The 13,235-nt window shown below is 45.4% G+C and overlaps 1 protein-coding gene across 5 annotated transcripts in view; it reads left to right on the top strand.

The window, feature by feature from the left end:
* The window catches only part of LOC101089184 (two pore calcium channel protein 1-like), a 69,586-nt gene that overhangs the window by 15,450 nt on the left and 40,901 nt on the right, over positions 1–13,235 (top strand). The window contains exon 1 of one of the 5 annotated variants that reach the window (XM_023251898.2): positions 11,014–11,265. The exons of 2 other annotated variants lie outside the window; for them this stretch is intronic. In XM_023251898.2, coding sequence (XP_023107666.1) covers positions 11,191–11,265 — 75 coding nt within the window. In that variant the 5' untranslated portion in view covers positions 11,014–11,190. Of the gene's footprint in view, positions 1–11,013; positions 11,266–11,763; positions 12,762–13,235 lie in introns of those variants that run through there. 2 more of the 5 variants (XM_023251895.2, XM_023251897.2) reach the window with 2 other exon arrangements.

The following is a 13,235-nucleotide window of genomic DNA, read 5'->3' as shown; positions in this document are numbered from 1 at the left end:
TACCAATCTGGGCTCATTTTTACCACAAAGAGTGTAGACGCTCCAGCTCTGTGAGGTTTCTAGAAAGTTAACCCAAGGTCAGTTTTGACTGTACAGAGGATTTTTGTTAACCTTTTGCTCACAGGTACAGTTGGCGTAAGATCTTTCTCTGCTTCAACTTTTGGAAGATGCCAACATAGAACAGAATAAATTCCAGAAATAAACCCACATAAATACGGTGAATTGATTTTTGACCAGGATTGGAGGGCAGTTCAATAGTTATAGGATAGTCTTCAACAAATGGTGCTGGATAACTGGACATCCATAAGTAGAATAAGAACCTTGAACCTCAACTCACACTGTATATAAAATTAATTCAAGATGTATCATAGGTCTAAATATAAACCATAAGACTATCAACTTTTGGAAGAAAACATAACAGAGAATCTTTATGAACTTGGGTTAGGCCAAGAGTTCTTATTATGATACCAAAAGCACAATTATTAATGGAACTTGATCAAAATTACACAACTCTGCTCTGCCAAAGATACTGTTAAGACAATAAAAACACAAGCCAAAGACTGGGGAAAATATTTAAAAATCACATATCCAATGAAAACGATATGCAGAATACATAAAGAACTCTCAAAACTCAACACTAGAAAACCAACAGACATAAAAGATTGGGAAGGATTTTAACAGGCACTTTACCAGAGAGGATGTACAGGAGACAGGTGCATGAAATAATGTGCAATGTCATTAGGGACATGCAAAGTAAAACCACGACAACACTGCACACCTGTTAGAACAGCTAAGACATTTTTCAAATGACAACACCAAGCATGTTGGCGGGGACTCTGAGAATGGGAAACTTATACATCATTGCCAGTGGGAATGTAAAATGGTACAGTGACTCTGAGAACAGTTTATCAATCTTTTGTGAAGTCACTGACCAGGTGACCAGCAATTCCATTCCTAGATATTTGCCCTAGAGAAATGAAAATTTATATTTACCCCAAATCTGTGCATTAATGTTTTTAGCACCTTTATTCATAGTAGCCCCAAATTGGAAAAGACCCACATGTCCTCTCATGGGTGAATGGATGAATAAACTATGGGGCATCCGTACGATCCAACAACACCCAACAGTAAAAAGGAATTACTCTTGATGCACGCAGCAACAGGGATGCATCTCTAAAGCATTGGGCTATGTGAAAGAAACCAGACTTAAAGCTATATGATTTTATGTATATGACAGTCTGGAAAAGGCAAAACTATAGGAGAACATATCAGTGGTTGCTGAGGGTTCAGGAAGGAGAAGGGCTTGACCTTTACACAAAGAGGTAGCACAAGGGAGTTTTTTAGGGTCATGGAACTTTCTGTATCCCAGTGGTAGTGGTGGTTACTCAAACCTGTATGTGTTAAAACTTATAAAATTACACTTTTTTTTTAATTTTTTTAAACGTTTATTTATTTTTGAGACAGAGAGAAACACAGCATGAACGGGGGAGGGGCAGAGAGAGAGGGAGACACAGAATCGTAAACAGGCTCCAGGCTCTGAGCCATCAGCCCAGAGCCTGACGCGGGGCTCGAACTCCCGGACCGCGAGATCGTGACCTGGCTGAAGTCGGACGCTTAATCGACTGCACCACCCAGGCGCCCCAAAAATTACAGACTTTTTAAAGTTAATTTTATATGTTAACTTACGAGTAAAAAAATGAAAGAGAAACCCAACTGATTTGAAACTATGTCCACGTGAAACTGCCCATGAATGTTTACAGCAGCCTCATTCATTACTGCCAAAACTTGGAAGCAACTGATATGTCATTTAATAAGTGAAAGGATATACAAGCTGTGCTCCTCCCATACAATGGAATATCATTTAACAATAAAAAGAAATGAGCTGTCAAGCCATGAAAAGACATGGATTGACCTTAAATGCGTATTGCTAAGTGCAAGACGCTGCTCTGAAAGGCCACATGCTGCATGATTCTAGCTACATAGCATCCTGGGAAAGGGAAAACTATAGAGACGGTAAGAGATCAGTGGTTGCCATAAGTTTGGGGGTGGGAGAAGTGTTGAGTAGGTGAAGCACAGTGGATTCTGGGGGGTGATAAAGTACAGTGGATTTTTTAGGGTGATGAAGTTGTTCCATATGATACGGTAATGATGGATGCAAGAAGCATTTGTCAAGGCGCATAGAATTTTACAGCAAAAAGACTGAACTGTAATGTAGGTAATATTCTTGAAATTTTTTATTGTGGTAAAATGTACATAACATTCAATTTACCATTTTGACCATTTTTAAGTGGCAGTGAGTACATTCGCAATGTTGTGTAGCCATTCTATCCATTTCCAGATCTTTTTCATCATCCCAAATAGAAACTCTGTCCCCATTGAATCACTCTCCCTTCTCCCTTACTCCAACAACTAGTAGCGTCTATTACACTTTCTATCTCTATGAATGTACCTATTATAGGTACCTCATATAAGTGGAATCATACAGTATTTATCCTTTTGTCTCTGGCTTATTTCATTTAACATGACATTTTTACAGTTTATCCATATTGTGGCATGTTTCAGAATTTAATTCCTTTTTACAACTAAATAATATTCTATAGTATATGTAAATACCACATTTGGTTTGTTCATGCTACCTTTTGGCTGTTATGAATACTACTGTTGTGAACATTGGTATCCAGGTATATGTTAAGAGTCTTGCTTTCAGATCTTTTGGACATATACCTAGAAGTGGAATTGCTGGATCATATGGTCATTCTATGTTTAGCTTTTTGAGGAAACCCCCACCATGTTTTCCACAGAGGTTGCCCATTTTACATTCCCACTAGCAATACACCATTATTCTAATTTCTCCACATCCTTCCCAACACTTGTTATTTTCTTCCTTCCTTCCTTCCTTTCTTTCTTTCTTTCTTTCTTTCTTTCTTTCTTTCTTTCTTTCTTTCCCTCCTTCCTTCCTTCTTTCCTTTCTTTCTTTTCCTTCCTTCCTTCCTTCCTTCCTTCCTTCCTTCCTTCCTTCCTTCCTTTTCTGTCTTTCTCTTTCTTTCTTTCTTTCTTTCTTTCTTTCTTTCTTTCTTTCTTTCCTTTCTTCCTTCCTTCCTTCCTTCCTTCCTTCCTTCCTTCCTTCCTTCCTTCCTTCCTTCTTTCTTTTTCTCTTTTTCTTTTTTCTAATAGCCATCCTCATGGGTATGAGGTAGTATCTCATTGTGGTTTTAATTTGCATTTCCCTATTAATGATGTTGAACATACTTGCATGTGCTTATTGGCCATTTGTATATCTTCTTTGAAGAGAAGTCTATTCAAGGTTTCTTTTGCCCATTTTTGTATTGGGTTGTTTTTTTTGTTGTTTTTGTTGTTGAATTTAATAGCTCTTTATATATTTTGGATATTAATCCCTTATCAGATATACACTTTGCATATATCTTCTCCTATCCTAGGGGTTGTCTTTTTACAATCTTAATAATATCCTTTGAGGCACAAAAGTTTTACATTTTGTCCAATTTACCTATTTTTGTTGTTGCCTGAGCTTTTGGTGTTCTATCCACGAAATCATTGCAAATCCAATGTCATAAAGATGTTCCCTATGTTCTTCTCTAAAAATTTTATAGTTTTATCTCCTACATTTAGGTTTTTGATCCATTTTGTGCTAATTTTTATTTATTTATTTTTAAAATTTTTTGTAATGTTTATTTTTGAGAGAAAGAGAGACAGAGTGTGAGTGGGGGAGGAGCAGAGAGAGAGGGAGACACAGAGCTGTCAGCACAGAGCCTGACACGGGACTTGAACCCACAACCCTTGAGGTCATGACCTGAGCCAGTCAGATGTTTAACAGACTGAGCTACCCAGGCGCCCCACATTAATTTTTATATATGGTATGAGGTAAGGATCCAACTTCATTCTTTTGCATGTGGATATCCATTTGTTGAGAAGACTGTCATCTCTCGTTGAATGGTCTTGACCCTTGTTGAAAATCAATTGATCCTATATGCAAGACTCTGTTTTCAGACTTTGCATTCTATTCCTTTGATCTATCTGTCTGTCCTTATGCCAGTACCACGCTGATTAATGTAGCTTTGTAGTAATTTTAAAAATCAGGAAATGTGAGTCCTCCAACTTTGTTCTACTTTTTTGTTTTGTTATGGATATCCTCTTGAATGTGAAGTGGTATATTATAGTGATTTTGATTTGCATTTTCCTAATGATGAATAATGTTGAATATTTTCAACTGTTGTGTCCATTTCTTTACCTTCTTTGGAAAAAAAGCCCTTTCTCAAAGCATTTGAAAAAATGGGGTTCCTGTTTGTTTTTTTTATTGATGAGTTGTAAGAGTTCTCTGTATGTTTTGAATACTAGACCCTTATCAGATACAGATTTTCCCCACTACCCCAAACCAGAATATTCCTATGAAATCTGAAATGGCGTAAAGTGAAGAAGCAGTTCCTATTAATTTATAGTTGACCCTTGAGCAGCATGGGAGTGAGGAGCGTCAACCCCCCATGTAGTCAAAAAATCCACGTATAACTTTTGACTCCCTGAAAACATAAGTACTAAGAGCCTATTGTTGACTGGAAGTCTTAGCGATAACATAAACAGTTGATTAACACATATTTTGCATGTTATATGTATTATATGCTATATTCTTATAATAAAGTGAGCTAGAAACAAATATTATTAAGAAAAGTCATAAGAGAAAATACATTTACAGTCCCATGCTGTATTTATCCCCCCCAAAATCTGTGTATAAGTGGGCCCACACAGTTCATACCCATGTTGTTTAAAAGTCAACTTATATGGAAAAAGTTTTGAGTGTTCTTGGGCCCAAAAATAATCTCTCAGGCTTTTCAGATACTTTAGGACACATCTTGCTAATGGATGTACAAAGTAAGTTGAGATAAAGCACTTATGTTCAAAGAAAGAGTTCATAACTATGGTGGCCGGACGCTGAGACGCTGAGTGCAGTTCCTAGGGAAGGAGTTTGGGAGGGACACCCTCGCTGCTTGGGCTATGTACTGCCTCTACAACAGCTCATTGCAAAACCAATGCTGAATGCTAATTTTGCTTTTCATCTTTTTCATAAAAATGAAAATCCTCTTGGGTTAGTGAAAACAGGTACTAATGTAGGTCTTTCCAAAAGCCTAACTGGCCTGGGGGGGGCCTGGATGGCTCCGACGGTTAAGCCGCTGATTTCAGCTCAGGTGGTGATCTCACAGTTCGTGGGTTCGAGCCCCGTGTCGGGCTCTGTGCTGACAGCTCAGAGCTCAGAGCCTGCTTCAAATTCTGTGTCTCCGTCTCCCTCCCCCTCTGCGTCTCCCCATCTCACACTCTGTCTCTCAAAAAATGAATAAATGTTAAAAAAAAAAAAAAAGCTAAGTGGCCTGGTAACATCCAAAAAGCAGAGGATACCGGTATGTGATTTCAGGTACAGTATTTGCTTCCATTCTATGGGTTGCCTTTTCACTCAGTGAATAATGCTCTTTCATGCACAAAAGTTTTGCATTTTGATGAAGTCTTATCTATTTTTTATTTATCTATTTTTTCTTTGGTTGTTTGTGCTTTTGGTGCCATATTAAAGGACCCATTGCCACATCCAAGGTCGTAAAGATTTGCCCCTGTGTCTTTCTTCTAAGAATTTTATAGTTTTAGCTTTTTAATGTAAGTCTTGGATTCATTTTGAGTTAATATTTATATGTGGAGTGAATTAAGTGTCCATTTTCATTATTTTATTTTATTTTTATTTTGTTTTACTTATTTTAGAGAGATAGAGAGAGAGAGGGAGAACCAGCACATATGCAAGCAGGGGAGAAGGGCAGAGGGAGAGACAGAGAACCTCAAGCAGGCTCTACACTCAGCACGGAGCCCAACACGGGGCTCAATCCCACGACCCTGGGATGATGACCCGAGCTGAAATCAAGAGTGAGATGCTTAACCGACTGAGCCAGCCAGGCCCACTTTCGTTCTTTTACATGCAGATATTCACTTGTTCCAGCACCTTTTGTTAAAGTGGGCTTTAAAGTGGGGCTTTCCCCCACCTACTGGTCTTGATACCCTTATTGAAAACCAATCCTCTTTAATTTTTTTCAGTACAGTTTTATTGCTTTCTGTTGCTTGCATGTATTTGTTAGATGCGTTTTATTTTAAAATTTTCAATATGGAAAATTTCAAGTATATACAGAAACAGGTAGGTGTACTCATCACTCATCCTCAACAACTCATGGCCAATCCTGTTACATCTTGTTCTTACACGATGCCCCACCTCCGTATTATCTTTGTAGGTCAAATTTAGCGAAGCATACTTGACACACAGTAAAATTTACCCTTTTTATAATTCACCAAGATGTGACCGATGTATGAGCCAGCACAATCAAGATATAAAATATTTCCAACACCCCGAAAGTTTATGATCCCTTTGCAGCGAAATCCCTTCCTTCCAGTGTTCCTGGGAAACACTGATTAGATTTCTGTCCCTATAGTTTTTTTTCTCTTCTAGTACTGGGCCTCCATTTATAAACTTCTCGATTTTTAACAAACCAGCATTTTAGGCTGCAGACTTTATTTTTGGAATCTCTCATGGTTCCAAGGATACATAGCTAGGTTAGACTGGAGCTCTGGCAACGGCCCTTCTGTGTGAGGGAGAATAAACAAGTGATCATCTCCCCATCGGGGCACAGGCAAGATACAAAATGGGGCTCTGGGCTTCCTAAAGGAGGGGAGGAGGGAGTCTTGAGAAAATAGTGTCCTTTTGGAACCTGAGGCACAGAACAGCCTCATACACCCTTTTTTCTGTGGTTAATTGCAAGGGATTGATTGAAACCGTTCCCACCACTTCTAAAAATTCTCACTCAACTAATACCTATTGAAAACCTTCTATTTTCTAGACACTGTTGCAGCAGCTTGGGAAATATTTGTGGACAAAATAAAGATTTCCACCCTTACGGAGATTAAACTCTATCAAGCATAAACAGACACTAAATAAGAAACATAAGAGATTAAAAATAATATGGCATGGCAGAGGTGATAAGGGCAATGCAGGAAAGTAAAAGATCAGGAAAGGAGGGCAGCAGGAGGGCAGGAGTGGATTGAAGAATTAAGTAAGATGGTCAGGGCCCATTTCCCTGAGAAAGTGGGGTCTGAACAAACACTAGAAGGGATGGATGGGGAGTTGGGCAGGTGGGTGCTGGGGAGTGAGTAACCCAGGTTCAGGGAATGGTTTGGAGCTAAGCCCTTGTGGAATGTTTGAGAATCAGAAAGGAGGGCAATGAGGCTGGGACAGAGGGAATGAGAGGAAGGAGAAAGAGAGGGGTCAAAGACAGTGCGGGCCTTGCAGGTGCACTGGCACGTCAATGAGTTGAGAAGATTCACCCTCTACTGTCAACTATGACCCTTACATCCTGATCACTGCACTGCAGTGTTTAAAACATTGTGCCAAATCTCATGGGATTCTAGGAGCTGACTGGCAAACAGAATTAGGCAGATCCTTTGGTTAAATATGGACTTACTTTACTTTCTCAATGGAAACTACCTAATAGCTACTCCTATACAGAGCAGAGTGGTAATTCCGAGCCTCTGGGCCAGTAGTTCTGGGTCTGTGACCTCAGTGCCACCACTTTGAAGCTGTGTGGCCTGGGGCACGTTGATTCTCCTCTCTGAGCCTGTTTCCTTGGCTCTAAAGTGGGGATGGTAATCAGTGCCTGTTATTGGCTTAATTGTGCACCCCCCCCCCCCAACCAGATTCATATGTCAAAGTCAAGACTGCTGTCCTTGTATGAAATAGAAATTTGGATGCTGACATGCACAGAGGAAACATTGTGAGGACACAGGCAGAAGACGGCCATCTACAAGCCAAAGAGAGACCTCAGATGAAACCCGCCCTCCAACACCTTGATCTTGGACTTCTAGATGCCAGAACTATGAGAAAGCAAATTTCTATTGCTTAAGCCCCCTGGTCCGTGGTATTTTGTTATGACAGCCCCAGGAAAGGTTTACGGTACCTTTAAAGGACTGTTATGGGGTGTGCTTTTAGGGAACTGGCGTCTAAAGGCTGTGCTTTCTAAACCTGATTCATTCTTACCCCGCAGGGGTGCATTCTCTCCACCAGGAGAGATGCTGCCAGGAACAGGCTTTCTCAGGTGCAACTACCAGAATTTTAATTTTTTTCCATTACAGAAAATGTTTTTTTTTCATTAAATAGACAAAATTGCTATTTAAACTCTATCTGTACATCCCCGTTGATTTTATTGTATGTTGTCATAAAAGTAAAATAGAAATATAGTGAAAAATGAAACCTTGTAGGAAAATGTAAGAGGAAAAGGCCTCTCTCCATTCAAGTCTCTACTCCCTGCTCTGTGCCCAAAAGTTCGGCACTGATGACAGTTTCCTTATGGATGCTTCTAGGGAAATATTTTATTCATGTATCAGAAAATATAGGTTTATGCATCCCTTAAAAACTTATACAAAAGATACCAAAATTTATGGAGAGTACTCCCCCCACCCTCGTCTAACATCTCTTAGATTTTTTTCCTATCAGCCATACAGACCAAGTTCATTCTGTCTCCTGGGCTGTATGATATAGCTCACATAATTCTAAGTTCAAAGGTCAGGTGGTTCTGGGGAGGAAGGTGCCAAAATCTAGTCTTTCCACGAGGCCATCAGAGACCCGGCTGCTTGCCCCTGTCTACCGTGCCACCTGTGGCCTCATCCTTACCAGAGGGTGACTGTAAGGGGCTTGCCAGTGGCTGCTGGGAATGCATGTTTTTTATATTACATTCATAGGTCAAGGGGAGGGAAGAGAGAGAAAGAAGCCTCTCCTTGGGCGCCATAGCTTCTTTTTAGCCAGGCTGAGCTCACTTGAGTCACATATTTCCCTGAGGCCGATTAACTGTTGCCAGGAAAACACCCTGTGTACATTGGCCTAAACCAAACAGGATCATCCTCTAGTGGGAGATGGGGTGGCGGCCTGACCGAGTCTGGGTTCCTGGGTCGGCAGGGTGTGGATAGTAGGTCGGGGGTCAGCGGTGTCTTCAGGGTAGGAGTACTTTTCATTTGCACAGAGCTGCACACAAGCATGTTCAAGTGTATGCAGGTAAAGCGAGATGTAGAGAAGGAAGGTCACCAAAACTGGCTAATGGTGGTTATCTTTGATTAGTTGTTTCAACTCTTTACAATGAATACATTTACATTATACAAAAAAAGATACGCCATTTTACATGCCATCAGTCACCACTTAGGATAGAAACAGAATAAGTGTCTTTTCTCAAGAGCATGCAGAGTTTTATGGTGATCCTCACAATAAACATTCTAAGAACTATTTCAGACATCCTGTAGACATGGGTCGTTGGTGACAAGCTGGTGTGAATTCTGCTTTGGCATTTCACCTACTTACCGTCCCCAGGAGGTGGGGATTCAACGATGAAAGTTTTCTGCCCCCTCCTCGGCCAGGTGCTTGTGGCCTAGTAGGGTGGGATAGGATATAAGAATAGAAGAACTGAGGCAGCTTGTGGTTGTTTTCATGAAGAGCATGGGACCACAGAGAGGAAGTGACCCACAGGCTGGGACAAGTGGAGGAAGGGCTTGCAGGGGATGTGATATTAGAACTGTGTGCGGACAATCAGAGCAGATGGGTGGTGGCAACCAGTGCCTGGCATGCCCACGAAGGAACAGGGGCCACATGGTGTTCTCACTGCAGGCCAGCCTCACGGCCAGAACTGGACTCTCGCATTGAAATGCAGGCTGGTGTCCTGTATTCATTTTCTACTGTGGTGTAACAAATTGCCACAAATTTAGGAGCTTAAAGCAACATCCTTTTAGTATCTCATATGAGATAATATATAGACATGAGACGATGCCCCGAGTCTCACATGGCTGAAACAAAGGAGTGGGCCTGGCTGTCTTCCTTTCTGGAGGTTGTGGGGGAAGAATTTGCTTCTAGGTTCATTCAGAGTGTTGGCAGAATTCAGTTCCTTGAAGTTCCCCTCTATCTTCAAGGTATTAGCATCCTGGCCAGGCACATTGAGCCCTTCCTGGGCTTCCTTCCAATCTCTCACCTCCTCTTCTGCTTTTCTCTTATGCTTTTAAGGGCTCATGTGATTTCATTGGGCCAACCTAGATAATCCAGAATAATCTCTGTATTTCAAGGCCAACTGATTAGTGACCTGAATCTCTTCTGAGGAGTAAAGTAACAGTAATTAGGATGTGGAAACTTTCGCCAAGGCCGGGGTGGGGGACATGATTCTGCATGGTTCAGTTCTGGAGCTGGACCTTGGCAGCCATCAATACCTATGGCACAGGGTCCTGATGAACCACCTGGGAGGATACCAGGCTTCCTGCTGGGTGACCAGGGCCAGTCCCAGCCCTGCCAGGCTTCTCCTTCTCTGAGAAGTGTCAGCGGAGTCGGTTGGTACTGGGTCCAGGGCCACCTGCCCTGCTGGCCAAGGCTCATCCAAGAATTGGCCTCAAGTATTTTACATGTACTATCATAATGAATTCATGACAACGTTTAAAAAAATCAGAAACAGTTTCATGAAAACCTGCATTTTTTCTTTCTCTGGAAAGTTCATCAGCTCTGGCAAAGCTGAGTTGCTGGCCCAGCTGGAACTGGGGACACCCTGGGGGAAGGGAGGAGGGTCTGTGCGCGCTCCCTGAAAGTATCTGCCCTGGGAGGCCCCACTGAGTCCACACCCAGTTTTCCCGGGGTCTCCACGAGGACGGGGAGGGAGGGAATCCGCGTTTACTGGGCCCTCGCCAGTGGCAGCCACTGACTCTATATTCACTCCTTGACTTCTCCGAACAACTATTTTGCTGGTGCGCCCACGGCACACGGTTGGGGCCTTATGCCAGGGTGGCCTCTAACCCGCGCCGCCACCAGCCGGAGCTCGTCCCCGGCGCCCCCTCGGCTGCCCGCTCCCGCCCCCGCCGGCTCCGCGTCCCCGCCCCTGGCTCCGGAGCGCGGCCGGGAGGCCGGACGGGGAAGGGGCCGCAGCCTGGAAGCCCGCCGCGCCCGCCGCGCCCGCCACCCCCGCCACCCCCGGTCCTTCGCCCTCGGGGCCGCCGCGGGCCGTCCCCCTCCGTGGTCACGTGAAGAGCCGAGCGGAGCGCGCCCAGCGCGGGCCTCCGGGGGCCCGAGGACAGAGTCCGCCGCGGCGGTCCCGGCGGTCCCGACGCTCCCGCACCCCGGCCCGCCGCGCCGCCGCCGAGATGCCCGGGGCCGGCCGAGCCGCGGGCGTGCGCCGCCTGCGCCCGCAGCCGTCGGAGGAGCCGCCCGCGCAGGAGGTAAGGGGGCGACGGCCGCCGCGCTCGCAGGACGCCCCGAGGGCTGGCAGCGTGCGCCGACGGCAGAGTCTGCGGCCCCGAGGTTTCCCTCCCCGCGCGGCCACCCCGGCGCTCCCGGGTAGAGCGCGACCTCGCGCAAAGCCGGCGCCGGCCGCTGGGAGTGAGGGCCCCGTGTGGGGAGGCGGGCGAGGAGCCCCTCCGCCCCGGGGCTTACTCCGTCCTCTGGGCCGCGGGAGCCCTGGCACCCGGCGCTGCTCCGCTGGAAAGCGCACGGGCGGCCGCGGCTCTCGGGATCCGCGCCCCGGGCGGCAGCCCTGCACGCTGCAGTCGGTAGGGGGGCTGTCAACCCCGCGCCGCCTTAGCCCGCCCGGAGCCGCCTCCCCCGGACGGGGCCCGGGCTGGGACCGGCGCCCAGGCTCCGTTTGGGGGTCCAGGGCCAATGAAGCGCGTCCCCGCGCGTCCCCGGGTCTGGGTGGCCCGTGCTCGCCGCACTGTGCTCCATGGCGGCAGGAAAACATCCGAGGGTCCCATTGCAGGGAAACGCCCGGCAAGAAGGCTGCAGGATGTGGGTCTGGGAGTGCTGATGCAGCGCCGGCTCTTCCGATCCCCGCGGGACGAAGCAGATGTGCTCAGCTCTGCACTTCTTTGGAAGACGTGGAGCTTCCAAGCAGTCTTTCCTGGACTGTTGCCTTTCTCTGGACAAGCACTCAGAGCCGAGAGGGAGGCAGAGCTCCAGTGATAGGAAGCCCCCGCTTGATTCAGGAAACCCTAACTGTGAATGACAAGATGAGGGGGGCCCATGATCTGGTCGAGCCTCTGTTTTCCCCCTCTGTAAGGTGGGATGATAATTCACACCCACCTCAGAGGAGTGTGAAGGCCGTGTCAGGCTCAGGGCACTGTGCCTGGCCCACGGTAATGACAGCCAGGCTTCTCGGGGAACATTCACACGTGCTGCATTTCCTTCTGGTTGTGCAAGTGTGTGGGACGTGAAGGGTGTTTTAGTCCCTTCTTCTCCTCCTTGAGCTGGCCTCTTCAGCTCTGGGCTGTTCTGGTAAAGCCACTGCCTCTCCTCAGTGGGCTCCTGTGGCCTGCTGAAGAGGGCCCACGGGGCAGGCTCTGCAGCGTAGGATTTAAAAGACCCGCCTGGTGCATTGGCCTGTGTCTTTGGCCTGCTGGTCTGGCCACTTATAACAGGTGAATTCTGCCACGTCTCCTTAAGAGAACAGGTAGAGGAAGGCAGGTCAAGGAGAGAGAGGAGGGGAAGGATTGTTGGTTGACCGAACAGGCCCTGCCCCTCTCCTTCTGCACAATGATGGACCTGTGATCACCAGAATTTTCTGTAGCAAGAACTGTAGCCTGGAGACTGTCCATATCCTCCCTGTGTGTATTTAATGTTTCTTTGTCTGAATAAGAGAAGAATGTAAAGACACGAATAATTTGAGACCTCAAGAAATGCAAGGAAGGCTGAAAACAGCCCAGAGGAGCAGGCAGAAAAGGTGAGGAGCCTGGTACCAGCTGGTAATTCTCAGCAGAACCCCTCATTTTCCGAGATAACAGCGATGATGGAGTCATTAAGCCAAGGCTCTGACCTAAGACACTTGGTAGCTACGATGGCATGATTAGTTTTGGGTCACTGAATAAAAAACTGCCTAGTCATCTGAAATGCCATTTCCACCCTCTCCTTTCAAGCAGTTTTTGAGAACCTTTTTCTGCCTGGTGTTTATTTTGGCAGATTCTAAAATGGCAATCCACTCCTTTGGTGCTTTTCCCAACAGTTCCAGCTGTGAAATTGAAATAATCCAATGCTAGTGATTCTCAGCCTTACTGTTGGTTATAATTACCTGGGGAGTTTTTAGAAGTGTATCTGGGCTCAGGCAGGCCCTACCCCTCGAGATTCTGATGTAATTGGTCTGAGTATGGTCTGGGTAACAGTCACTTTAAAGCTCCCAAGTATTGAAAGTGCAGCCAAG

Source organism: Felis catus, chromosome A3, assembly GCF_018350175.1.
Source record: "Felis catus isolate Fca126 chromosome A3, F.catus_Fca126_mat1.0, whole genome shotgun sequence".
Classification (NCBI taxonomy): Eukaryota; Metazoa; Chordata; class Mammalia; order Carnivora; family Felidae; genus Felis; species Felis catus.
Note: the sequence above shows the minus strand (reverse complement) of the source record. Positions and strands in the feature narration are given on the sequence as shown.